At 44.0% G+C, this 24,592-nt stretch overlaps 1 protein-coding gene and 1 long non-coding RNA gene across 2 annotated transcripts in view; both read right to left on the bottom strand.

Moving 5' to 3' along the window:
* The window catches only part of strc (stereocilin), a 29,295-nt gene extending 20,438 nt beyond the window's left edge, over positions 1-8,857 (bottom strand). Inside the window, exons 1-8 of the mRNA XM_033050256.1 lie at positions 8,681-8,857; positions 7,510-7,642; positions 7,120-7,302; positions 5,836-5,874; positions 5,561-5,728; positions 2,709-2,846; positions 2,322-2,386; positions 1,337-1,460 (exon numbers count right to left, since the gene is read on the bottom strand). Coding sequence (XP_032906147.1) covers positions 1,337-1,460; positions 2,322-2,386; positions 2,709-2,846; positions 5,561-5,728; positions 5,836-5,874; positions 7,120-7,302; positions 7,510-7,642; positions 8,681-8,778 — 948 coding nt within the window. The 5' untranslated portion in view covers positions 8,779-8,857. The remainder of the gene's footprint in view (positions 1-1,336; positions 1,461-2,321; positions 2,387-2,708; positions 2,847-5,560; positions 5,729-5,835; positions 5,875-7,119; positions 7,303-7,509; positions 7,643-8,680) is intronic.
* A 12,168-nt stretch (positions 8,858-21,025) lies between these two features.
* On the bottom strand, positions 21,026-24,285 carry LOC116991513. The gene is made up of 3 exons (XR_004416809.1): positions 24,104-24,285; positions 22,871-23,007; positions 21,026-21,091 (listed from the first exon to the last, which is right to left on the bottom strand). It is a non-coding gene; the product is annotated as an uncharacterized LOC116991513 (long non-coding RNA).
* Between the last annotated feature and the right edge of the window lie 307 nt (positions 24,286-24,592).

Consider the following 24,592-nt stretch of genomic DNA (forward strand, 5'->3'; position numbering starts at 1 on the left):
ATCTATGGAGCGAAGGAAATAGGTGACGTTTCGGTCCGAAACCCTTCTTCAAACTGATGGGGGGTAGGGGGGAGAAGGGAGAAAAAAGGGAGGAGGAGGAGCCCGAGGGCAGGGGGATGGGAGGAGACAGCTCGAGGGTTAAGGAAGGGGAGGAGACAGCAAGGGCTAGCAAAATTGGGAGAATTCAATGTTCATGCCCAGGCGGAATATGAGGTGCTGTTCCTCCAATTTCCGGTGTTGCTCACTCTGGCAATGGAGGAGACCCAGGACAGAGAGGTCGGATTGGGAATGGGAGGGGGAGTTGAAGTGCTGAGCCACCGGGAGTTCAGGTAGGTTATTGCAGACTGAGCGGAGGTGTTCGGCGAAACGATCGCCCAACCTCCGCTTGGTCTCACCGATGTAGATCAGCTGACATCTAGAGCAGCGGATGCAGTAGATGAGGTTGGAGGAGATACAGGTGAACCTTTGTCGCACCTGGAACGACTGCTTAGGTCCTTGAATGGAGTCGAGGGGGGAGGTGAAGGGACAGGTGTTGCATTTCTTGCGGTTGCAACGGAAAGTGCCCGGGGAGCGGGTGGTACGGGAGGGAAGGGAAGAATTGACAAGGGAGTTGCGGAGGGAGCGGTCTTTGCGGAAGGCAGACATGGGGGGAGATGGGAAGATGTGGCGAGTGGTGGGGTCACATTGGAGGTGGCGGAAATTGCGGAGGATTATTTGTTGAATCGTTTCGCCGAACACCTCCGCTCGTTCCGCAATAACCTACCTGAACTCCCGGTGGCTCAGCACTTCAACTCCCCCTCCCATTCCCAATCCGACCTCTCTGTCCTGGGTCTCCTCCATTGCCAGAGTGAGCAACACCGGAAATTGGAGGAACAGCACCTCATATTCCGCCTGGGTTGCTTGCGTCCGGTTGGCATGAACATTGAATTCTCCCAATTTTTGCTAGCCCTTGCTGTCTCCTCCCTTTCCTTAACCCTCGAGCTGTCTCCTCCCATCCCCCCCGCCCTCGGGCTCCTCCTCCTCCCTTTTTCCTTCCTTCTCCCCCCTACCCCCCATCAGTCTGAAGAAGGGTTTCGGCCCGAAACGTCACCTATTTCCTTCGCTCCATAGATGCTGCTGCACCCGCTGAGTTTCTCCAGCATTTTTGTGTAATTTCTGCTCTTAGTTTGTTTGTTTGTATCCTCAGCCGCTGATATCAATACATATTTAATATTGCAGGATTCTGGAACTGATGGGATAAAACAACAGTGTGACTAGTGTAAGATTGGCCGTGTGCAGGGTAAAGTTGCAGCATGGACTATACCTGCTGCAGTGCCTGGTGCTCTCATAAACTTACCAGAGACACTGGCAATTCAATCGGCAGGTCTCGGAAGAATTGCAGCAGCTTCAGGAATCTATTGGGCGTGGAAAGATGTTTCAGGGTTGCACAGTCTACGCCTTGTGCCACAAAACCAAGGGAGCTAAAGAATGAATGAAGTGTTAAATATGCCAAAAATAAAATCACAAATTCCACATAATTAAACAGTTTTTGCACAAAACTGGCAAAATGTGCCAGTGTGCCTGCTTATTGTCTAATTCCTGAACTGAAGAGACAGTTCAGAATCAACCATATCCATGGAGTCATGTACAGGCCGGAGTGGGTATGGACAGCAGATTTCCCTCCCTGAACGACAACAGTGAACCTTATGGGTTTTTACAACAATCCACTAACATTAGCCGTTTCCAAATTATTTAGCTACTTGAATCTACACCGAAGAAGCGTGGTGAAGTACAAACACCATCAGCATGAATGTTGATGAAGTGGAAACGGTTGAGAGTTTCAAGTTTCTTGGCGTGAATATTACCAACAATGTGTCGTCAACCAACCACATTGATGCAACAGCCAAGAAGGCACATCAACACCTCTACTTCCTGCAGAGACTGATGACATTCATCATGTCACCGATGACTTGCAGACTTCTACAGATGCACCATAGAAAACATACATTTGGGGTTGCATCATAGTGTGGTTTGGGAACAACTCTGCCGAAGCTCGCAAGAAATTGTAGAGAGTTGTAGATAGAAACATAGAAAATAGGTGCAGGAGTAGGCCATTCGGCCCTTCGAGCCTGCACCGCCATTCAATATGATCATGATAGGGGGAGAAAAAACTAAGAATCCCAGCAGTGGAAAGATTGGACATAAGGATGTCATGATTAAATATTCTGCACAACCCTCTTATGAATAGCACCATCTCTAGATCCAGACATGGTAGACATCATATTCAACCAGCTCTGTACCCGAGTAAAGTTCTCTCCCTCAAAACTAACCAATGCACTTACCTTAAGATATCTTCAGTAATATTGTAGCCATTTGCTTCCAAAACTTTCCCAAAGAGCATCTGAGCCTGTGATAAGAGATTAAGCATCAGATGTAACACAGTAACATGTAGTTTGTCTCCAAGTATACTTCTCTTTAAACATTTTTCCCTGCAGCTAATACGCGCACCTTTTCCATAAACCATTGTTTTTCATGAATAAACCCACAGAGTGAGAGTCAGTCACAATCTACATCAAAGCAAATCCAGTCTTCTCCAAAGCCACAATGTGCCAGATAGCAAGGCTTTTCAGTCAGGAATAAGGAATGGAAATCCAGTTGTTAAACACAGATGGTTCCTGCTACTGGGGACAATAAAAAGCAATAAAAAATGATCAAATGTAAAATATTACCTGTTGCACAGACCACTTCATTTGTGATAAGTCATCGGCATTGGACAATAATATCTTCACCTTTGACCTCAAGGATATTAGAGGAATGTCCTTTGTAAGAGAATCCAGTTTTTTGAAGAAATTTATATTGTCTGATTCCTGGCAATAAAAGCATAGAAGGATTTAACAAATGGAAATACACTGGATTTAGAATTAGCTGTAGAAATCAGTCACAGAGTCATGCAGCAGAGAGACCTGCGCTTCTATCCAACTTGTCTTTGTTGACCAAGATGCTTCATCTAAGCTAGTCCCATTTGTCCACATTTGTTCCATATCCCTCTAAACCTTTCCTATCCATGTACCAGTCTTTTATCCATGTGCCTTTTAAATGTTGTTATTGTACCTGCATCAACTACGTTGCCTAGCAGTTCATTCCATATGCTCACCACCCTCAGAGTGAAAATGTTGCCCCTGAGGTTTCCATTAAATCTTTGCACTCACACCTTAAACCTATGTGCTCTGGTTTTGATGCTCTACTCTGGGTTAGAGACTGCATTCACCCTATCAATTCTTCTTATGATTTGAAGTTCTAGCTTGCCCAATCTCTCCCTATAGCTCAGGCCCTCGAGTCTTGGCAACATCCGAAGAAAGTTTTTGAATGTTAACAGGTGTGGAAGCACAGAACTTTCAGATGGTAAGTGCTAAGGATGTGTTGCTGTGTTATAGGTAAAGTTTGAGAACTAGTTTTAGGAAACACAAGAAAATGGGTGCAATAGTGTTACTCTGTTACTCTAAGCTAAGATACTAAGCTACTCTTGTGTTTAGAGGAACTAAATATCTGGAGGGGTGGTGAGCAGCTGAGGACACATACCAGCCACAACTGTAGAGCAGCCCCATCAGCATAGAACTAGAGTGTAGGCCTGAACTTGCTTCCCTGCCCAAGTAGCAAAAATGTAGCACAGGAGAAATTATCGAACAAAATTGATGCAAAGCCAATTAAAGAGACACTTGGAGAGATGACCAAACAGCTTTATGGAAGAAGGCTTGGAGAAGCTGATGGAGGCAGAGACCGGGACATTTTGGGGAAAGGAATTACAAAGTCCAGGGCCCAAGTGGCAGGTCATGGGCACTAATGGTGGAGCATTTAGAATCGGGGACAATTGAGAGATCAGAATTGGAGAAGAACATGTATCATGTTAGTTAAAGAGATCATTGAAAGAGGGTGGAATGTGACCATAGGAGCAGGTATGAAAAGGTATGAAAAGTTTTTACAGCAGGGAGACAGCACAGGTAACAAAACACTCAAAGCTCTTAAAAGAACTGGAAATAATTAAGAAATAATATCACTAAATATATTTAACAAAGTAATTGAATGAATGGTCTGATTGAGGAGACTGATTTCTGAGGTCAGTTTACTGCAGCATCAAGTTACTGTAAACTCAGACTTGTTCTTGGTACAAGTGAGGTGTCGGAATACTTTAACCAATCACTCACCTCGACCCGGTTCAAATATCATTCATTAATGAAACTTCACACTGCCAAAATCCCTTTACAAACTATAGGTTTATCTATAATTCAGAATCTGTCCAGCCACACAGTCCTTTGCTCTGCTACACCTTTATCAACTAACACTGATAAAGTAATCAAATATTTAAATTATTTTGAAATGTTAATTCCCTGATGTGATTAATGCAAACGTCATTGTCAAAATCATTGTTTTTTGATGTGTGGCTAAATGCCTAAATGCTAAATGCCTGTAGGATGCCTACATTCTGTCAGTTTTCTGGACACTGGAAAACCAAGAACCATTTTCTTTAATAACAAGGGAGGTGCAGACATAAATAGTTCTGCTGGAGTAAATTAAGAGAGAAAATCTGGTGGCAGAAGGATTGGTAGTCGGAGATTGAAGGTGAGTGGCAAGAGAACAGGATTACATTTCTCAGTAGATTGTGATCTGGAAGAGGACACATGTTTGGCTGGGACTTTACATCTCATCTTGGTGCACTGATTCAATCAAGGTCCAATGGAGTAGATTACCATCCTCAAAGGAATTCCCTCTGATTGTTCCCCTTTCCCAGCTTCTGCAGAAGATTCAGGTCTGGTACTCTGTGCTTGAAGCTAGAAGATCATCATTTCAGACTACACTTTGCTGATTTGAGGATATAATCTAGTTTTGACCTTGCTACATAATGTTGAGGGAGTACCATATTTTAAGACATTGAACCAAGCCTTCATCTATCTGTTCAAGTGAATGGAAAAGCAGCCGTTGGTTTTGTTGTCCTGGCCAACATTTCCTACTTCTGTTGTACACGAGCAACTCCTCAAATGCTGCTGGAATTTGCTTGAGATGAGGACAAAATCTCTTCTGGCATTGATTGTAGTTCAATAGCTATCAACATTTTATGGTTTGGATCCAAGCAACTCAATTTGATGGACTATGCAGTGAAAAGAAATGCAGTTGCAATTCCATTGCATCTTTCATGGACTCAGAACATCCCAAAACCTTACAACAAATTGAAGAGTAGTCACTGCTGCAATGCAGTATACTCTGCAGCCAATTTTCCTGCAATAAGCTCCTACAAGCAGTAAAGAGATAATGATCAGGTCGGCCGTTTTAATGATTTGACTAATTGGCTTGGCACAGGTTATATAGAGAGGGCTTCTCTCAAGGTCTCATCTGAAAGATGGGACCTTTGACTTACAGACTGTTCCTTCAATGAGTTAAAGGACTGAACTGTAGTCCTTCTCCAGCTATTTGTCACTCCACCCACTGCAGGGGGACTTGGAAGCCCTCGGAAGCAAAATTGAAAGCCCCATTGCCTGAGCTATGTGACACAGAGTTAGACGAGTGAGTGAAGGTTTCCAATACCAACCCAGAGCTTGTTTACAGCCACCAGTTTCTGAACAGGACTCAGTTTTCCCTTGTTCGCTGCCATGCTGGGCAAGATGTGCATGAGTAGAGCAGGTGGAATGACTCGCAGTGTGTTCGGCCTGATGCCAACCACAGTGGAGCCCAGACTGTCGAGCAACTCCTCTGTAATCTGCAGAATGACAGAGAGAAAGGAAGAGTGAGCAATGCTTCATATCCTGTCCCTCCATTGCTGGGGGCAATAGGTCTGGAACCCATTCTAACTGGTGCAATACTCACAGATGTATTCTGTAGAATCTTGTCAATTATTGCCCTTGCCTGAAATAGACACAACAGATAGTTTATACAGACAGATACACAAACTGAAGATGTGTTTGACTGGAGTTATGTTTAATTGGATCTTACACCAATTAAGAGAGAGAAGATTTGCAACACTAACATCACTTCAGTAAATATAGTGAAATTAAATTTGAGATCATTTTATTTAGACTGGGCAGAGAGAGTTAGTCTAGAAACTGCACAACGTAAGAAGTGGATGCAGGAGGAAGCCATTCAGCTCCATCGCACAGTAATTTTACTTATACTTGCTGACTATGACACCAATAGAGGCTGTTAGGCCCATCAACTCCATGCTGTTCCTACCTGAACAATCTCATCAATCTCTTTTGCCCTCTTCTTATTTCCCTGTGGCCCAGCCACATTCTCTCTCATGCACCCATCTGCTCCCCTTTAGTTATTTAAGGGCAACCAAGGATACATGTTCCATTCCCGGGAATCTACTTTACTGGAACTCCATGCTTGTGCCCCCCACCGACTTGTGTCCCTTTTCTTAGACCAGCTTGTGGCAGACGTACCCACCATGGACAAGGAGGACGGGGAAGAGGGTGCTTCATAGCAACAGAAATTTAATTGTAACTGGTTCATGATTCTAGAACCACAACATGGTGTTTAACTAAAGTAACCTACTGCTACCATTAACAAATCCAATGAATCAAAAGTCTCCTCTGCAGGCTGAAGCCTGAATTGTTCCAGCTATCACAGTCAGAATGGCTGGCAGATGGTGAACTGTGAAGTTGAGGTGCAGCCCACTCTCCCCAGCTCACTGTTATTGCAATATTTTATCGCCCATCGATCATTCTACTCATTCATAATCCCACAAACTCTGTTTCACTAAAGGGCCTGTCCCACTTACGCTATTTTTGCAGCGACTTGCCGGCACCCGCCATAGTTGCAGCAGGTCGCCGAAAATATTCAAAATGTTGAAAATCCAGCGGCGTCCAGAAAAAGGTACGACTCTTTGGGCGACTACTCACAACCAAACAGGCGTCACCCCGTGACATGTCGACACGTGACGTCTGTATGGAAAATTTTCGGTGACCTGCTGTGATAGTCGCCGAAGAAAATCGCATAAGTGGGACAGGCTCTTAATTGAGGAAATCTTCCGAATCTCCTTTTTTTCTTCCCTCCTCCCAATTACAATTTCAAGAGAATCGGCTATAAACAGAATATTATAAAGATAAAACAGCAATCACGTGAGTGCTGAATTAACCATAGGAATTGTACCTGGGCAGAAGAGAGGTTTACTGTTCTGAGCTCCGGGAGTATGGATTGGATCTGCACAGGGTGAAGCTGTTTTATAAAGGACAATCCGAGGATTGGGAGAAGACTAATCATACTCGACAACTCATTCGTTACCAAGATTCCTTCGTTCGTTATACCGTTTGTTCTGAGCAAAAAATCTCTAAGCTGTACACACGAAGAGAAAGGGGCAATAATGACATTAGTAATAACATCATCCAGTAATTTCAAGATCATCCATACTGATACTTCTTTTTCATTCCAGATTAAAATAATTAACATACACTTCAGAAGCTCAAATGCAAGGCGACAGATGTTTAAATTAAGCCTCTGGATACTAGCCCAGCAACTTAGTTGCCACTGCTGAAGACTCACCAGTTCATTTGGAACAAAGATATCATCGCCAATGCAATTCAGCAGCTGTTCCTTGATAATAACAAACATTTGAAGATTCTGTTTGTAGGGTTTCAGATCCTGGGAGGATGCAGAACAAATCAATCTGCCCAGCCTGGGAATAAGAGAAACGCAATAAGAGTGGATCACACACAGTCCGTTCAACCAATAAAGGGGAAAGGCATCTACATTCCAATCACAAGCAACACTCAATCCTTGTCCTCTCAAAAAGAGAGAGAATAACTGATTGGCAGGAAAATGACAAGCATTAAAAGATCACAGTGATGAAAGTAATTTGTCTGATCCATAATTCTCCCAACCCAGCAATTCACTGACACCTTCAGCTCAGAAGAAAGCCATTCACCCCACTGTGTCAATGGGAACTCTCTGAAACAGCATTACAGTTGGTCTCACCTCCCTACCCTTACCTCACAGCCCTGTAAATATTGTAACCATTTTTACATTCTTGTACTTCCTTATAGTGTAAGAGGCCATTTAGACCTTCAAGTCAATGGTGACTCTCATAGCAATTCCTCTTCCCTACATTTTTCCCTAAAACCTATTTTTGTCAAGTTTCTCCATGGGAACTTCCCTCCTTGATAATTCTTCCTTGCATACGAATTATTTTTCACTATCCTTGCTCTAATATCTGACTTTATTTTAATGCAACTCAGAATTATCTTATCTTTAAGCATTTTATATAACTAAACTAGCTTGCTTTAACTGTCCTCCGTTGCCTGGGCTATCTGAGGTGTCTCACAGCTTGTCCTCCCTGTTCCCCAACATAGAATATAAAACAGTGAATGTGCTTCCATCACTTTCCCTGGATGTGGATTCCAGGCCTTCACCCAATCTCCCGCAGTCCTCTTGCAGACAATCTGATACCAGATCGGTTTTGGATACAGTTTGTTGACTTGCACGTTTTCCACCAATCTCCCACGTGAACTGTGGTGGTGAAGGCAGAGACTCTCACAACATTTAAGAAGCATCTGGACAAGCACTGGAATTGCCATGGCATATGGGGCTACAGACCAAGTGCTGGAGAATGGGATTAGAGTAGATGGGTACTTGATGGTCAGCGTGGATATGATGGTCCAAAGTGCTTATTTCTGTGCTGTGACTCTTAAAGACTATGAAAAGTTGCAATACTCACCTCTCAAAGTCAGAAGTTCCAATTTCTCTATCCCCTTTTAGGATGGTGTGGCTGAGAAACCTTTCCTGGACTGTTGTCAATTTATTGGTCAACAGCATATCCAATGCAGTGAGAATCTGGTAAATGACAGAAAAGTTTCTGCCTCATTGTGTAAATGTATTTCAGAGATTTCCATCCATTACAAATGAAATTCAAAAGTTAGTTGATTATAGACACTGGAAATGCAATAGTAAGTGACTGACAAAAACAGCACAATAGATATTTTTTTTTGTGTATGAAGAAAAGGTGAGGGTTCTGAGGATGGCAGCATTTGCAAGGTACGGTGTGGGAGAACATTTACACGAGGGTCATTCATGGAGGAGGATTTGCATTGGAGAGAATTTGTATAAAATCTGTATCTTAATCTTTCTCCCGATATTCATTTTTACTGTTATCTTTTTTCTCTTAATACAGTGTTAAGAGTGGAAAGAATCAAACAAAATGACCCCAATTCTCAACTACTTAATTAGTGGCATTAGAGCATGTATATCCTGGGTCCATTGCAGTACCCTGATAATAGTTCATTCTCGACCATACTGGTTAATTCCATTGATCGTAGATATGTGATCAACTTATATCATAAAGCCTACAACAGAGCCAGCTAAGAGGGTGAGCAAACTGGAAAGTTGCCTGTCCATGGAACCTGAGGTCTACTCTCCCTTGTTCTGTCTGACCATCATGCCTCATATATCATACATCATACTCTCCCACCATGTCTCTGGTTTCTCCCATCCCTGTTCAGATGCTAGTTTCTAAAATAAACCCAGTTAATGAACTGAATCAATTCAGACAGCTGTCTGAATGACTGACTTCATGCTTCTTCCTACAGGTGGCCATTCATTCCCTGTTCAGATTTCTGTGTCAGGCCTGGCTGAGCGATTTACATTCTCGTCTCTGGGCAGACAATGCTGCAGACCACAGGGAATATTTCCTCAGCACCGTTCAGACGATGAGCTACAATGGCCCAGTGCTTTCTTTTAGATGAAACATCCAGCTTGCTGTTGTTAAAAGACCTCATCCCACCATTTCAAAAAGCAGGGCGATATAACCTGGGTGTTCGGGCCAAACCACCAGTGAAGCGTGGTTATCACCGTGAGATTTGTGAAATCTTCCTTCCTAGATTGCTCTCACGTCACGTGCATCAGAGATACTTCATGAACTGCAAAATGCTTTGAGTCATCCCGAGTAATGCATGTTCCTTCTCTTACAGTACCTGTGTACGGGACAGAAACTGAAAGCTCTCAAACGGCAGGTACGCTAGCAGGTTACTGACATGGGTCAGGAACATCAGGGGCCAGGCTGACACACTGCTATAACTCCCAGATGCCAGGATCCACTGGACGAAGGCTGCCTTCTGGTCATCAGACAGCTTCCCAGAAATCTGGTTGACCACAGCCATCCTGGAATAAAAAAACATAACAGTGAATGAGAAGGGTGTTGTGCCCTGGATACCAGTCAATAGCTCAGCATCATTGCAAAGCATTCGAGTGACCAAAGTAAATGCATCTGCCTTAAGGCCATAGCATCTATAGATTTATATAACTGAAGGGTGCCATGTAAACCCATCAAATCAGCAACTAGTTGCTCAGGAATATATAAGCTAATCTAATTCCAAACTCCCTACAACATATCAAGAGTTTAAAAAAAATATGATCAGGGTCTTTATCTCCATCATTGTTCGGGTAAGGTTCCATATCCCTCCATCACTGAGTGAAAACATGCAAACCTTAGCTCCCTTCTACATCTCTACCAATTGGGTTAATCTATGCATCCGTTTCTTGTACAACTGGCCCTGAACCAGCTACCAATAATAAGAGATCACAATTAAGAAGCAAAGAAACCAAGAATTTGAAATAAAAACAGAAAAAACCTGGAGATACTCAGCAGTCCAGGCAGCATCTGTGGAGGGAGAAAAGGTGAACCTTTCAGGTTGAAGACCTTTCATCAGAACAGACCTGAAGCATTATTTATTTTTATCTCCTCAGATGCCTCCTGACTGAGAATTGCCAGGAATTTCTTCTCTTTATATATAAAAATCACAATAATGCTTTGGTATTGGATGAAACCGGGTTTGAGTTGCAACATGTTCATGGAATATGAAGCATCTTCACCCCAAGTGCTGCTATAATATATCTTTTAAAATATTTACACCTTATCACATTAAAAAATTTACTTTGTCCCTGCTTTTACATGTCCACAGTCAATTCAAAGTTGTACGATAGTGACAACCCGAATAAAATTGGTAAGAATTTAAAATTCTTCAATATCAATGTAAAAAAAGTGATCCAGAAAAGCAGTTCATAATTAATCTTAAATTCAATTGCCCATTGACAATCTGTTGCACTTGAATTAGACCCAAATTATCTTATGATTTGAATGAAATAACCGAGTCAAATGGGAACTCAATGGCTAAAAAATTAAATGCATCAGGTCATTTTAATTTGGAAAAGTTAGAATGTAGTTATAAAGCATTAAAGCACTCTGTATGTAATAGTTCCTACAAACAAATGTTGTGTGAAAAGGAGGGAAATAATCAAACAAAGGCATTAACTAAAGCTCTTTAGCTGTTGAAGATACGTGTGACGCACACTTCCTCCTTGTCCAGGGTCAGTGGTAGTGCTTTGATTTCAGACGTTGACAAGTGAGGTAGAAAGTGAACAAATTCTTGGAACATATTTGGTTCAACGAGCAGTATTCTGTTGAAGAAGACCAATGCCAGAATCCTCTTCAAATCTTCCGGAATCTGAAATTGGAAGAAATATTGTAAAACTAGAAATCATTAAAAAATCGTATTTACTCCAAAACAAATGTCTGTTTTTGGTTTACATGTAGTATTTAATAGTTTAACTATTCTTATCATTTTGATAGGCCTCTTTCACTGACTGAAACTAACTCTCCTTACAAATAAAATGTTCTCATTTTTCTTTGTTGAATAATGTCAATTCCCAGCTTATTCTGCATGCCAGATGTAGCTAGTTCATGACAGAGTAAAGATGTTCATGATCAGTAAACTGCCAAGTCACTGATGTTCTCCAAGTAAGAGAAACAGTACCTTACAATCCCAAATGCCTATGAGTGTTTTGTTGAAGAATGAAATCTCATAGGCGATGAGGGTGGCCAAGATCACATGCAGAAGGTGAGCCATCTGAATGTGCGTTATCTGTGACTCACAGCAGAGGGTTGTGGGTCAAGTCCCACCCTAGAAACATGATCACAAAAATAGAGTCTGACAATCCAGTGAGGGTCCTTGGAATGTCACACAGCTGGAGAAACTTTCTTTAAGATAACACATTAAACTGAGGTTCCATCTTGGGTGATTATCAAAGACCCAGTGCCACAATTTCAAAGAAGGGAAGTGAAAGTCTCTAAGATGTCCAATTTTAATTTCATCAGGAAGGTTCATCTAAAAATTAGAGCTAGGCCTTTCAGCAGTGGTTAGGCTTTACTTCAGCACACTTTAACTTTTCCTAATTTTAATGTAAAATCATTCATCTGAAGCAACTTTATTTATTTCTATACTGATGGTGTCTGGGCTGTTGAAAATTTCCAGCATTCTGTGTTTAGTGCAGAAGTTATGTTTCCATTAATGGACTGCCAACCTATCTTCAAAGGATTCAAAAGGTTTCAGGTATTAAAGTGTTTACCTGCAAACTCTTCCATCTTGTGTTTAGGAGGTACAGCAGGTGTTTCAGATTTTGAATGTCAATTGCAAACAGTGCCACTTGAAGATCACTTGCAGAAAGCTTCATGTATTCCTGTTTGGAAAAAGGTAAAGAAAGATCTCTGAAAAAGCACTGGAGCAGATTTCAACATTACTGGTGAATGAAAAAGATGGCAGCTTTCTATCAGTTGTCTTTTGCAATATGATCGATGTTGGCAATGCCAGTATTTACCATCCACCATGAACTTAAGAATCATATAGTCATAGAGCACGGAAACAGCTCCTTCGCCCAACTTGCCATTGCCGACCAAGATGCCCCATCTACCTTAGTCCCACCTGCCCGCGCTTGGTCCATATTCCTCCAATGTTCTTTAACAGTGGATGCAATTAAGAGGCAAGCACATTGTTAGCTCTGGAGTCACGCTTATGACAGACGGGAAAGATGGCTGATACCCTAAAGTGAAGTATGTTCGTGAAACCGATAGTTTTATTGTGACAATCCAATAGATTCATTTTACCATTACTTAGACCGTGAGTTTAATTCCTCACTTAGTTATTTACTTACTCAATAGAATGTGAACTCACTTCTAAGGATCAACGAGTCCAGGTGATACACTGTGCACTAACCATTGTGATGATCATTAGAGTGGAATCTAATATTTCTGTTTTTAGGTGAGTTCTATGGGCATGAACCACATAGTCCCCAGAGCTGTAAGAATATGAGCCAGTTTACATCATGTGGCACCTTTAATATAGGAAACAATCTCAAGGTTTCGCACAAGAACATGACCAAACTGGAAGTGAAAACAGATATCTGGACTGATAAGCACCTCTATATGCCCACTTACACCGTTAACAACAGATCTTGTTCTTAGAATTTATCTATTGATGAGCTGATCCTTTCCAAATCTGCAGTACATTCCAGTAGATGCAAATAGAGACAAGGAACATGAACTTTGCTGGATTGGAAAAGCTCAAAAGCCATGCTTTAGATGGTTAAGGGGGTTTGATAGAATCAAATTAGTTACAATATCATGAATCTGGATAGAGAATCCAGGTAAATGTCCATTTCCCACCATGGCAGCTGGAAGTCTAAATTTAGTAAATTAAATAATCTGGAATTAAATCAGTAGTGGTGGTCAAGAAAATCACTTCAACATTGTGCATGCTAGTATTTATGGTCCAAAAGAGCCTTGTCCAACCCTAACCATATCTCACGCCATCAACATATTATCCCATTCTTTTCTCTCTTTCATGTTTATCTTGCCCTCTTACATTTTATTTATGCCTCTAAATGGAGGGCTCCTTCTTTAGTGCATATATATGTATTTAACGTTGTTAAACATCGGTTTAACGATGATACAATACCTTTACCAGACCCACACCTGAAGATCCTCCTTCCTTCTGCACCAAGTCCAATAGCACAGACTGAGGAAATAAACAAAAAATAACCCAGTTAAACCAATGGCATGAGTGTAAATATCAGAATGCCTATACATGCAACTCCAGTTAGGGGGTGAAGGATATAGCCTTGTGGAAGAACTCACAAAACAAAGAAGAGTTTACAGAGTTTACTTATAAATGTTTCTGTTGACCATGACTGAAACAATAGCGATGCCTCCCAATTAAAGCAGGCTCACTTTTTCATCAAAATACATGGTGAGAATAGCTGCACAAAAAATTAATGCCTGTCGCTTACAATAGTGTGGTCTCCAGTTCACCCAATTACCTCCACTCTGGCCAATAAATGCAACCAGTTAGGAACTAAGGAGCACTGCTCTGCTCTTCTTTGAATAATACCACATGATCATTCACATTCAGGTGGTGCCTTGGTTTACCATTTAATGTATACGGTAGCATCTCCAAAGTGTAGCAATACCTTAGATTGAGCAGGTAGAGTTAGCCTTGAAACTGCACCACATGAGAAATGGAAGCAGCAGCAGCAAGCTATTCAGCCCTTCACCTGCTCCAATACACAGTAAGACCACGTCTGAACTTTTATTTCAGTGGCACTTTCCCGCATTATCTCCATAAAGATCTCCTAAATTAAATACTCAGCAATAAGATCTCCAGAATCCTTTGGAAGATAACGCCAAAGATTTATTAATTCCTAATGGCCGACCCCTTATTTTAAGACTGTGACCTGGTTCCTGAGCTAGGGGAAACACCAACTCGCATGAACACTGTTAAGAATGTTTCAGTGAGTTCATTTCTCATTCTTCTACAGTCCAGGGTTCAGGCCCAGACTACAATCTCCCTTGATGGGACAAACTAACCATCCCAGGAAATGATCTGGTGCACATTTACTGAACTCTATCTCAGGGATATCCTGTGATCCTCCAGCTATTGACCCAGCCACCCACTGAGAAAGCACAACTACCTCAAACTAGAGTTTTAAAACTGACTAAAGTCCAGCAAAGGAATTACACGGGAGTGGATCAACAATTTTTACTTTAACTTGGTTACAGGGTCCTACACTAATGATGCATGTAACCAGATCCAGAGTCGGTGAACTCAAGTACTTGAGTAAAACACAAAATGCTAGAGTTCAATGGGTCAGACAGCATCTGGCCATGGAATGGACAGGGCAGATGATGTTTTGGGTCAGAAGCCATCTTCAGACTAGAGAAGTTCAAGTTATTGCATTGAGCAAGACTGTGAGTAGTCAGTAAAAGCAATGCTGAGTTAACCTGGTCATTAGCAGGGCAGTATCCCTTACCCCAAAACACTGGAGCACCTCTCTTTTGATCCTGTAGCTCTTTTGATGATCCAAATAGTCTATCACAGTGTAGAGGACTTGATTCCTTGCATTCTGAAGCAGCTGAAGGGATGAGATTACATCATCCTCCAATGCCACAAGCCCTAAAACGACCTTGTTGATGGCCTCTGTGAGCCCAGGAGTTAGCTCCTCGGCAGCTGTGCTGCCTAAGGTGAGGCCGATGTGTTCCAAACCGCAGAGGACCAAGGCAGGAACATCTACCAGCCGGAGCAGCTGGTGAGCGCAAGGCCCTGGTGTGCCCTGGCTGCAAGTCCACTCGAGTCTTGAGATGAGATCCTGCACGGGGCAGACTTCGGTCGCCTGGTGAGTGGTGGAGTTGCTGATCGAGAAACAGTCTTGTTCAACCCAGGAGTTGTCAGGGTCGCTGGTCAGGGCGTGAAGCACTCCAGGGTCCCGGCAGACCAATGTGTTGAAATTGTCCTGATCGTGGTCGAAGCAGAGGGCCACGGTTGTTGGATCCACCCGATGCACTGCCCATGAGCTGTATCTACACATTATGTCTGTGTCTATCCCATCTACTTGGGTGTGGGCACAGTAGGCAGCGAGCCAGGTGCCCTCTCCACTGTTCAGGAGCTCCCACAATCGGGTAGAGTTGTCACATGCAACTTGTACAAAATTGTCCATATCATACTGACTGCAATACTCAACGGTGGCAGGGTCTATGGAGGCGGGCCCCGTCCACTCCCCATAGCGGCAGCTGGTGGTACCCGTTGCCTGGATGTTACACGGAGACTGCAACCACGCGTTCTCGGGATACATCAGAAGTTTGGTGATCAGCGCTTGGTCTTGACAGACGAGTCGGGAGAAATTCTCCTGGTCGTTCGACCAGCAGAAGTCCACGAGGTAAGGGTCGACCGGCTCCTCAGCCCACTGACTGTACTGGCAGGCCGCCGCCGGCTCGGTCACGTTCACCTCCCAAGAGGAAGGAGGGCCGCAGAAGTCAACGAGCCAGAGGTTGTACGGGTCGTTCAGCAGCTGCTGGAGAACAGCTGGATTCTGACACACCCAGATGTTGAACTGCTGGGCGTCGCTGTTGAAGCACAAGGCGACCACGGTGCTGTCCACGGCCGCCGGGCGCGCCCACGTCCCGTAGTTGCACAGATCGCCCACGGCTCCGACGAGGTCCCATGGACCGGCGGTGGGAGCGGCCGGCGAGCCCGGCTCTGGGAAGGCGGACACGGCTGGGACAGCGCAGACCCGGCGCAGCCACGCGTTGTCCGGGTCGGCCAGCAGTTGCTCCAGGAGCGCGGCAGATGTGCAGACCATCAGGTCGAAGGTGGAGGAGTCAATGTCCCCGCAGAGGGCCACCAGGCTGGCGGGGACAGGCGGCGCTCCCAGCCACTCCTCGTAGCGGCAGCGTTGCTGGGCGCCGCAGGCGGGGGGAAGCCACTCGTTGTCCGGCTCTTGGCTCAACTTGTGCAGGAGGCTGGCGCTGCCGCACACCGACACGTTGAACTTGTCCGGGTCAGTGCTGCGGCACAGGGCCACGATGGAAGGGTCGGGCACCTCCTGCTCCCAGCGGCTGTACTGGCAGAAGAGGCTGTAGCCGCCGCCGCACAACCAAAGCCCCAGCGGCTCCAGCGCCGAGCCGGGCTCGCACACGGCGGCAGAGAAGCCGCCACCGTCCTCGCTGGCGCAGAAGGCGAGCAACTGGTCGGCGGGGGGCGAGGATTCCCACTCCTGGTAGCGGCAGTCAGCGGCCACGCTGAAGGCCGGGACTGTCCCCGGGCCGAGGACGTCTACAGCCGCGGGGATCGAGGCGAGGGGGTCGGGGGAGACGGAGCAGAAGGCTTCCAGCCACGAGTGCGCCGGGTTCTTCATCAGGGCTTCCAGCAGCGAAGCATTGCCGCAGATAGTCCTTCTAAAGCCGGCCTCGTCCATCACTGAGCAGTACCCGACGTCGGTGGAGTTGATGAAGTCGGCGCCGTAGTTGCAGGTCTGAGCTCCCAGCTGCCGTGTTTGGCGGGCAGGAGGGTGGCTCCTGGATCCCAGTCCTCTGGACACGCAGTGCTGGAGGAAGAAGTCGGCTCCTTGGGCCACGGAAGTGGACACCAAGGCCACGCTCCTGCAAACGTGCTCCATCAGAGGAGCCGCCCCTCTCGCTGCCAACCCCCTCACGACGCCGCACACCCCGGGCAGCCAGGCCGGCACGGACTGCCGCCGCAACACTTCCCCGCAAACCGTCCTGTTCGTCCAAAGCCACAGGTCCTGGTCGCAGTTGGTGGGGACGTTTGGAAGTTTGGAGATCAGCTGGAAAACGCGAGCAGTTGCCCGGGGATGGGCTGCAGTGCCAGACTTGACGATCTCTGCCAAGTCCAGCGGAACAGCTTCGAAATTCCACGACAGGTTGTGAAGCCGGCCCCTGTGTGGACAAAAGGATGACCTTTTAATAAACCCTATCCCAGAATCATAGAAGAGTACAGCATATGTACAGGCCCTTCGGCCCTCAATGTATGTGCAAACACAATGCCAAGTTAATCTCTGCCTGCACGTGATCCACATCTCTCCAATGCCCACATAAGTTAATAAGTCACAGGAACAGAATTAGGCCATTCGGCTCGTACGCCATTCAATCATGGCTGATCTATCTTTGCCTCTCAACCCCATGCTCCTGCCTTCTCACCATAACCCCTCACACCTGTACACATCCACGTGTCTATCTAAACGTCTCTAAAAGTTTATTTTATTGCCCCATGCACCGAGGTACAGTGAAAAGCGTTTTGTTGCGTGCTAACCCCAGTCAGTAGAAAGACTATACATGGTTATAATCAAGCCGTCCAGTGTACAGACACATGAAAAAGGGGATAACATTTAGTGCAAGATAAAGTCCAGTAAAGATAGTTTGAGGCAAAGATGCTAGCTCCTCTAGTATCTTTGGTTTGAGGGTCTCCAATGAGGTACATGGGAGGTCAGGACCACTCTCAAGTTGGATGGTTCACTTGCTTGTTGATAGCTGGGAAGAAACTGTCCCTGAATCTGGTGGTGTACGCTTTCACATTTCTGCACCTGTTGCTTGATAGGAGAGGGGAGAAGAGGGAGTGAAAGTGGTGAGACACGTCCTTGATTGTGCTGGTGGCCTTGCCCAGGCAAGGCAGCGTGGTGTAGATGGGGTCAATGGAAGGGAGGTTAAAGCTACTCTTGTATCGGCTTCCACCACCACGCCTGGCAGTGTGCCCATACACCCACCCATCACTCACTGTAAAAAAAAACCACCCTGCACATGTCCTTTAAACTCATCTTAAAGCTATGCCATCTGGTCTTTGATAATTCCACCCTGGGAAAAGGGTCTAACAGTCTACCCTATCTATACCTCTCATGATTGTATATACTTCTATCAGGTCTCCCCTTAACCTCCGACGCTCTTGTGAAAACAATCCAAGTTTGTCCAACCTGTCCTTAGAAATATCCCTACATTAGAGTGGCAGATGGTCCCAGTCTGGGGACAGCACGGAGACACACTTTATCATTAAATATACTCTCTAATCCAGAAACTCTCCATGCCTCCTAAACTCCAAACCTGGAGATGTTGTTGTCAATAGATCAATGGCAATCGCACAGGAGAGATAAGCTTTGCATTTCTGTAGCAATAAATGAATCAGCATCTCAGCACTGCTTGTGGGAGCAGAAAATGCCTGTTACCTTTTATGCAGCACAAACGGGCCATTTGGCCCATCAACTCTGTGAAATCCCTCGATGCCATTCCCACACTTATTTCCCTGTCACCATTCCCTCTCACAGAATCACACCTCGATTCGCTGATCACGAGGCTGGCTGTATTGTGGCATTATGTGGGCTTTCTTAAATATGATCAAGTGCTGTCTAAGTTTTGGATGGTATCTCCTCTAATCAGAAATAAGTTTATCCTGAGGAGAGTGGGTGTTTCAATTACATTCACTCACATCCCCCTCATTCATATTTCTATCTTTCCTTATCACAGACAAAAGGGAAGAAGCTTGTCCTGAAACTTACCAGTTGAGAAGCTGGTTCAGATTCCCTGTGAAGATATGAAATAACAATTAACAAAATTATATATAGGACTACCTAAATCAACACACTCACAACAAGACTTCAACAACGGGAATGCTAGCAGGTTTGGGCAGGGAACGGGGGGGAGTTGCCCAAACAGACTACAAGGAGATGATTGACGATGGGAGGGACAATCGATGGGTAATGTTACGCTGGGTCCTGTTGGTGGAACAGATCAGAGCTCAGACCCCAAAGATTTTGAGTTCAGTTCTCCCGCAGGACTCGACTCTACAGCCTTCGGACTCAGAGACAAATTTCACCCACTGAGCCACACCTGAACCCTGTTGGGATCACACACTTGCAGGCCCCCTTGATTTAATTAACAGAAGTTGGGATTAGGACTGATGATTCATCCTCTCTTGCCAGTTCCATCTATTTGCAATGACCAGCTTGTCCAGAAATTGACACCTATTATGACAACTAGGTAACAATGATGAATGACTGTACAACTGAGATGATCATGGAGAAAATGCCACAGTGCAACTTAATCCAACCCTCCAAACAGTTTCCCTGAATGGACCACTGTCACTCTGCTCTGTCCTGCAGCCCGACAACCCACCAGTTTACAATCGTATGGCAAAACCTGGGAGTCTACAAGCTGTAGACCTGGACTATACAGCCCTGGGAAGGAAATAATCCAGGCAAACAGCAAAGAGGCAACAATATTTACTATTTCTTAGCAGGATTTCAATCCAGATTCTATGGACTCAAATATAATTATGGTCCAGATAGTATTAACTGGCTTAATTCTGTGGTAGAACAGCTGTGTGTGTGTGTGTCTGTGTGTGTGCACGCACATGTGCATGTGTAAGTTTGTATATCAGTGTATGTCTGTCATACATGTTTGTGTGTCAGCATGTGTCTGTTTTTATATTGTTATGTGGATGTGTGTACACGTTTGTATGTGTGCATGTTTGTGTGATGTGGAATGTGTATGAGAGGTGAGTATACACGTGTGTGCATGCATGCATGCATGCATGCATCTACCTGGCTTCTCACATGAAGGGAATCAATGCCTTTCGGGGAATGGGGGGGGGGGGGGGAGAGAAAACACTATCATGAAAGCACTGAGTGTATTGTAGCTCCTTACCTTGGGGGCATTGGCCCATTCCATCCAATTTAATTATATTGCTTGCAAAGAACATTCCCTCCAAGAAAATGTCCGTTAGCTTCAATATTTGTTTTGCCACTTTACAAAGATAGGAGTCAAAAAATGGAAACACATTCTGACTAAAGAAATGCCAAATAGTCTTTAGCCCAAAAGAAAGAATCTGTTGCACCTTCCCAATGAAACTTAACAGCAGGTTTGGAATATTAAAGCCATCCTTCCACATTCTGGAGCGATCTTCATGAACACTAGATGAAAGAAACACTTGGGCAAAATCACTTAATGATCTTCTATTCATAGATGAAGCAAAATAACACGCTTCCTCCTGCATGGACAGCAATAGAGCTTTCCAATTAACTCCAAATGAACTCAACAGCTCCTCAGCAAGTGTAAAGAGAGGTCTAAAGTCTTCAGTTTCCTGAAAATTGTACAGATGTAGCTGAGGTAGCAGTTGCTGCAACCCCAACCCAATGTCTCCAAGCTGACTATTATATAGAACCTGTAACATTATGGAATACAATTCCCACTTGTTCCCTGGAATGATGTTGGACATTATCATCTGGATGACCTCCGGGAGAGCAGAATATCCCTGGCGTGTCTGCGCACGGAGCTTCTGGTCCAAAATCTTCCATAGTGATTTACTGGAATCATTCAGTTCAGGAGATAACTGGGGACTCTTCACTTGTGCCTCTATCTGTGATTCTTCTGTTGGGATCAGTGTTTTAGTGTGTTCCCGGGTTGTAGTATTCACAGATCTCTTCCAGCCTCGAGAAATTTGTAGTTTCTTAGGGAAAGAGCCTGAAGGAAAAATAATAACATGCTGAAAAAAACAAGATTATTTCTGGAAATCTAGATGTTGTTGTAATTTCAATCCTGATACAGAGCCAAATTTAATCAATGTCCATTAGAAATCATACTCTTGCTTTGTTATAGAATATTGCCTTTAAAAATGTCTTAAAAAGCTTGGAGATAGATAGAGAAGGTTTGCTCTGATGGGGAATCCAGGAGAAGAGGACAGAAAATTAAAGCCAAGATCCAGGATTGGTATCAGATACATCTTCTTCACACCAACAAGACAGTAGCATTCATCCCCATCCACTTTCAACAATTTCATGGATTTTTGACATGAAAATAGAAAATGCTAGAAACATTGAGCAAATCAGGCAGCATCCTTGGAGAGAGAAACAGTGAACATTACAGGTCAATGACCGTCCATCAGAACAGATGGATGTTTTGTTACCTGAGGATTTAAGGAATATGCAACCAAGTGTGAGGTTCAGGTGCAGATATACATACATGCACAAATAGAATGATGGAGTGGATATGAAAGCAGAAAAACTTATAGGGGACCCATGATCCCGGCCACTCATATTTGGGAAGTCGAAACATTGAGTTCAAACCCGCTCCATTCACAATATTTCACTGTTGAGGTGGTATTTTGCAGATGAATTAATCACCAATTTTCTAGTAACGATGGATTGCAGAATGTCCCTTTGCAATGAAAGGCAGAGAGTGCCGTTCATTGATATTGCACAACAGCGTGAATTTTCCACATAACTGTGCCGATGTTTTGGACTCCCACATGCAAGTTGAAGCATTAAATATCCACACAGTTGACTCCTAATGGTTCCCCGATTCCAACAGGTGCACAACTTTCACAATTTTCCTGGGGAAGAATAGGTGTAAAAGAGAATCGCAAATACAATTCACCAATACATTACTATGTATGATTGTTAATTATTGTAGCTGTTTCCTATTTAAACATTTAATTTTATTCTTGAATATGACATTCTATTCATGTAATTTTTAATATAAAAAAAAAAAAATTATGCCAGAGACACTAAGAAGCATTGAATCTCTTTAGGAAATTAAAAAGAAATTGCAGATGCTGGAGATCTAAAATAAAATCTGAAAATGCTGGAAACATTCAGTGAATCAGGCAGCATCTGTGGAGAGAGACACAGAGTTAAGGGTTCAAGTCCCTGACCCTTTGTCAAATTGGTGCTCGTTTCTGATGAAGGGGTTTGGCCTGTGATCTCTTTCCATAGATCCACAGAGTTTACCCAGCTTTTCTACTCAATCTCTTTTATAGTCGATTCATCAAAGGGGGTGGGTCTTAAGCACGTTGAAAGAATTTCAGGAGTGAAATCGCTTGTGATTAATCTGCTAGTAGCCAGTTTATCTGCAGGACTCGCTCCAGGTAAGAACCTGCAGATGCTGCTGACCTCAGGCACCCTTTGACAAGAATCAAAGAGTCATACAGCATGGTGCAGGCCACTCAGCCCACCGTGGCTATGCTCATCAGTGAGCACCCATCCACATTAATCCCATTTTCCTGCACTTGTAGACTTCTTTGCCTGAGTAATTCAAGTCCAGACACCTCAAATGTTCAACTGGGACCCTAGTTTATTGCCGTTGGTTATTCCTTGGCCAACTTCATCAAGACAGGTTATTTAGTTAATCTAGTTATTACTTAGGATCTGGCTGACCCCTACAGCACACCTTAAGACAATATAATCGCCCTTGACTGACCCGACATGAAAGCTTCTAAAGAAATGCAATTTCATTGTTTTGTACCTGGTATCGAACACCACAAGAGGATGACCAGAACAATTGTCTTCATCGTTTTGTTCATCGATGCCACTATTCCCTGACCAGTGAGCTGGTCCTGTTGTTCCTGTCACAGAAAATGGGGTGAGGCTGTAGTTCATGGGCTGGAGACAGGAAATAATTATAGTTATATTTTTCAAATGTATTTTATTTTAGTTTAGTTTAGAGATATACCACGGAAACAGGTCCTTCTGCCTACTGAGTGCGTGCCAACCAGCGATCACCGTACACTAACACTATCCTACACACTCTAGAGACAATTTACAAGTATACCAAACTAATTGGTCTACAAACCTGAACGTCTTTGGAGTGTGGGAGGAAACTGGAGCTCCCGGAGTAAACCCACACAGGTCAAGGGGAGAACGTACAAACTCCGCACAGCACCCATAGTCAAGATCGAACCCAGGTCTCTGGCGCTGAAAGGCAGCAACGCTACTGCTGAGCCACCGTGCAGCCCGACAATTGTATTAGTTACAATTGTAAAACACATCTAAAAATGTAGTCAGCACTTGGATAATATTTTTCCAACTCTCTACCGCAGAAAAAGACATAAGCGCGCATAACTCAATGCAGCTTTACTACACACATTCAATTGACCACATGTTTTAATCTCTTGTTTGTGCAGAGAACTGGACTCGGTATCCAGTTGGGTCTGTAATCCAGTTCTATGAAAGGCTCAGCATAACCTACTGGCTTTTAGAGCTAACACCTCTCCTTATGAAAAGTTCAGGACCCACGAGCTGCGTGACTGGCGGTGGCATCGTGATGCAGCAGTTAATGCACGGGTCTCGCCGATGCAGTGACCCAGGTTCCGTCCTACCCTTTCTGCTGCCAGTATGGAGTTAATGCAGAGAATCGTGGAGGTCTCTCTGTCCTGACAAACTTCATGAAACCATTCCTCATTCTCATTAGCTCAGTTTATCGCAGCTCAGTTTATCCCAGCTGTGGTTTATGCATTCAAGCCCTGATAGAATTTCGGTGAATCAGTGCTGAGGGCTCCACATTATCGGGAGCTCTGCACTTCCGTCAAACAAATAAACCTCTAAGCTTTGTGTGGGTAAAATTAATGGGAAAATATAAGGTGTATTTTACGGAAATGCATTTTCCTCCCATTTCCAGGAATTTAAAATAATAAATATTGTTAAAAGATTTTTTAAACATTTAAATAGGTTTAGTTATCTTAAAATTAAAGTGACTCACCCGCAATATACCGCTTCTGAGACATGTAGAGCAGAAGTGGCAACTGCTCCGAGAAGGAAGAGGACTATGTTTAACCTTGTGCCCCACTTGCTCCCGATCTGTCTGGAAGTGTGCAGTTTCCCTTCTTCCACCACCCAGTCCCGTTCAACTCCTCAAATCCGCTTCCTTGTCTGTTAATTCTTTCCATCACCATGTGACTCCAAATTGTGGATCAAGTCCGACGGCAGGAAGAACAAACACATCCTTTTTAACTCGGACGTAGAGTGGACATTAGTGAAAATAAGCAACGATCAATGACTGGACATGAAGTCATTTTATACAGAGCCGTAATTCTAACCTCAGCTAATTAAACCCAGAGGTGAGCTGTAAAGATGGCCTGAATGAGTAGAGCCCGTTACAAAACGCAACATGTGAATAATACATAGACTTGCCGCTCACCTTCTCAATAGCCTCTCTTCCAGGTATAATGGAAAGGATCTCATATCAAAC

This window comes from Amblyraja radiata, chromosome 34, assembly GCF_010909765.2.
Source record: "Amblyraja radiata isolate CabotCenter1 chromosome 34, sAmbRad1.1.pri, whole genome shotgun sequence".
NCBI classification, from domain to species: domain Eukaryota; kingdom Metazoa; phylum Chordata; class Chondrichthyes; order Rajiformes; family Rajidae; genus Amblyraja; species Amblyraja radiata.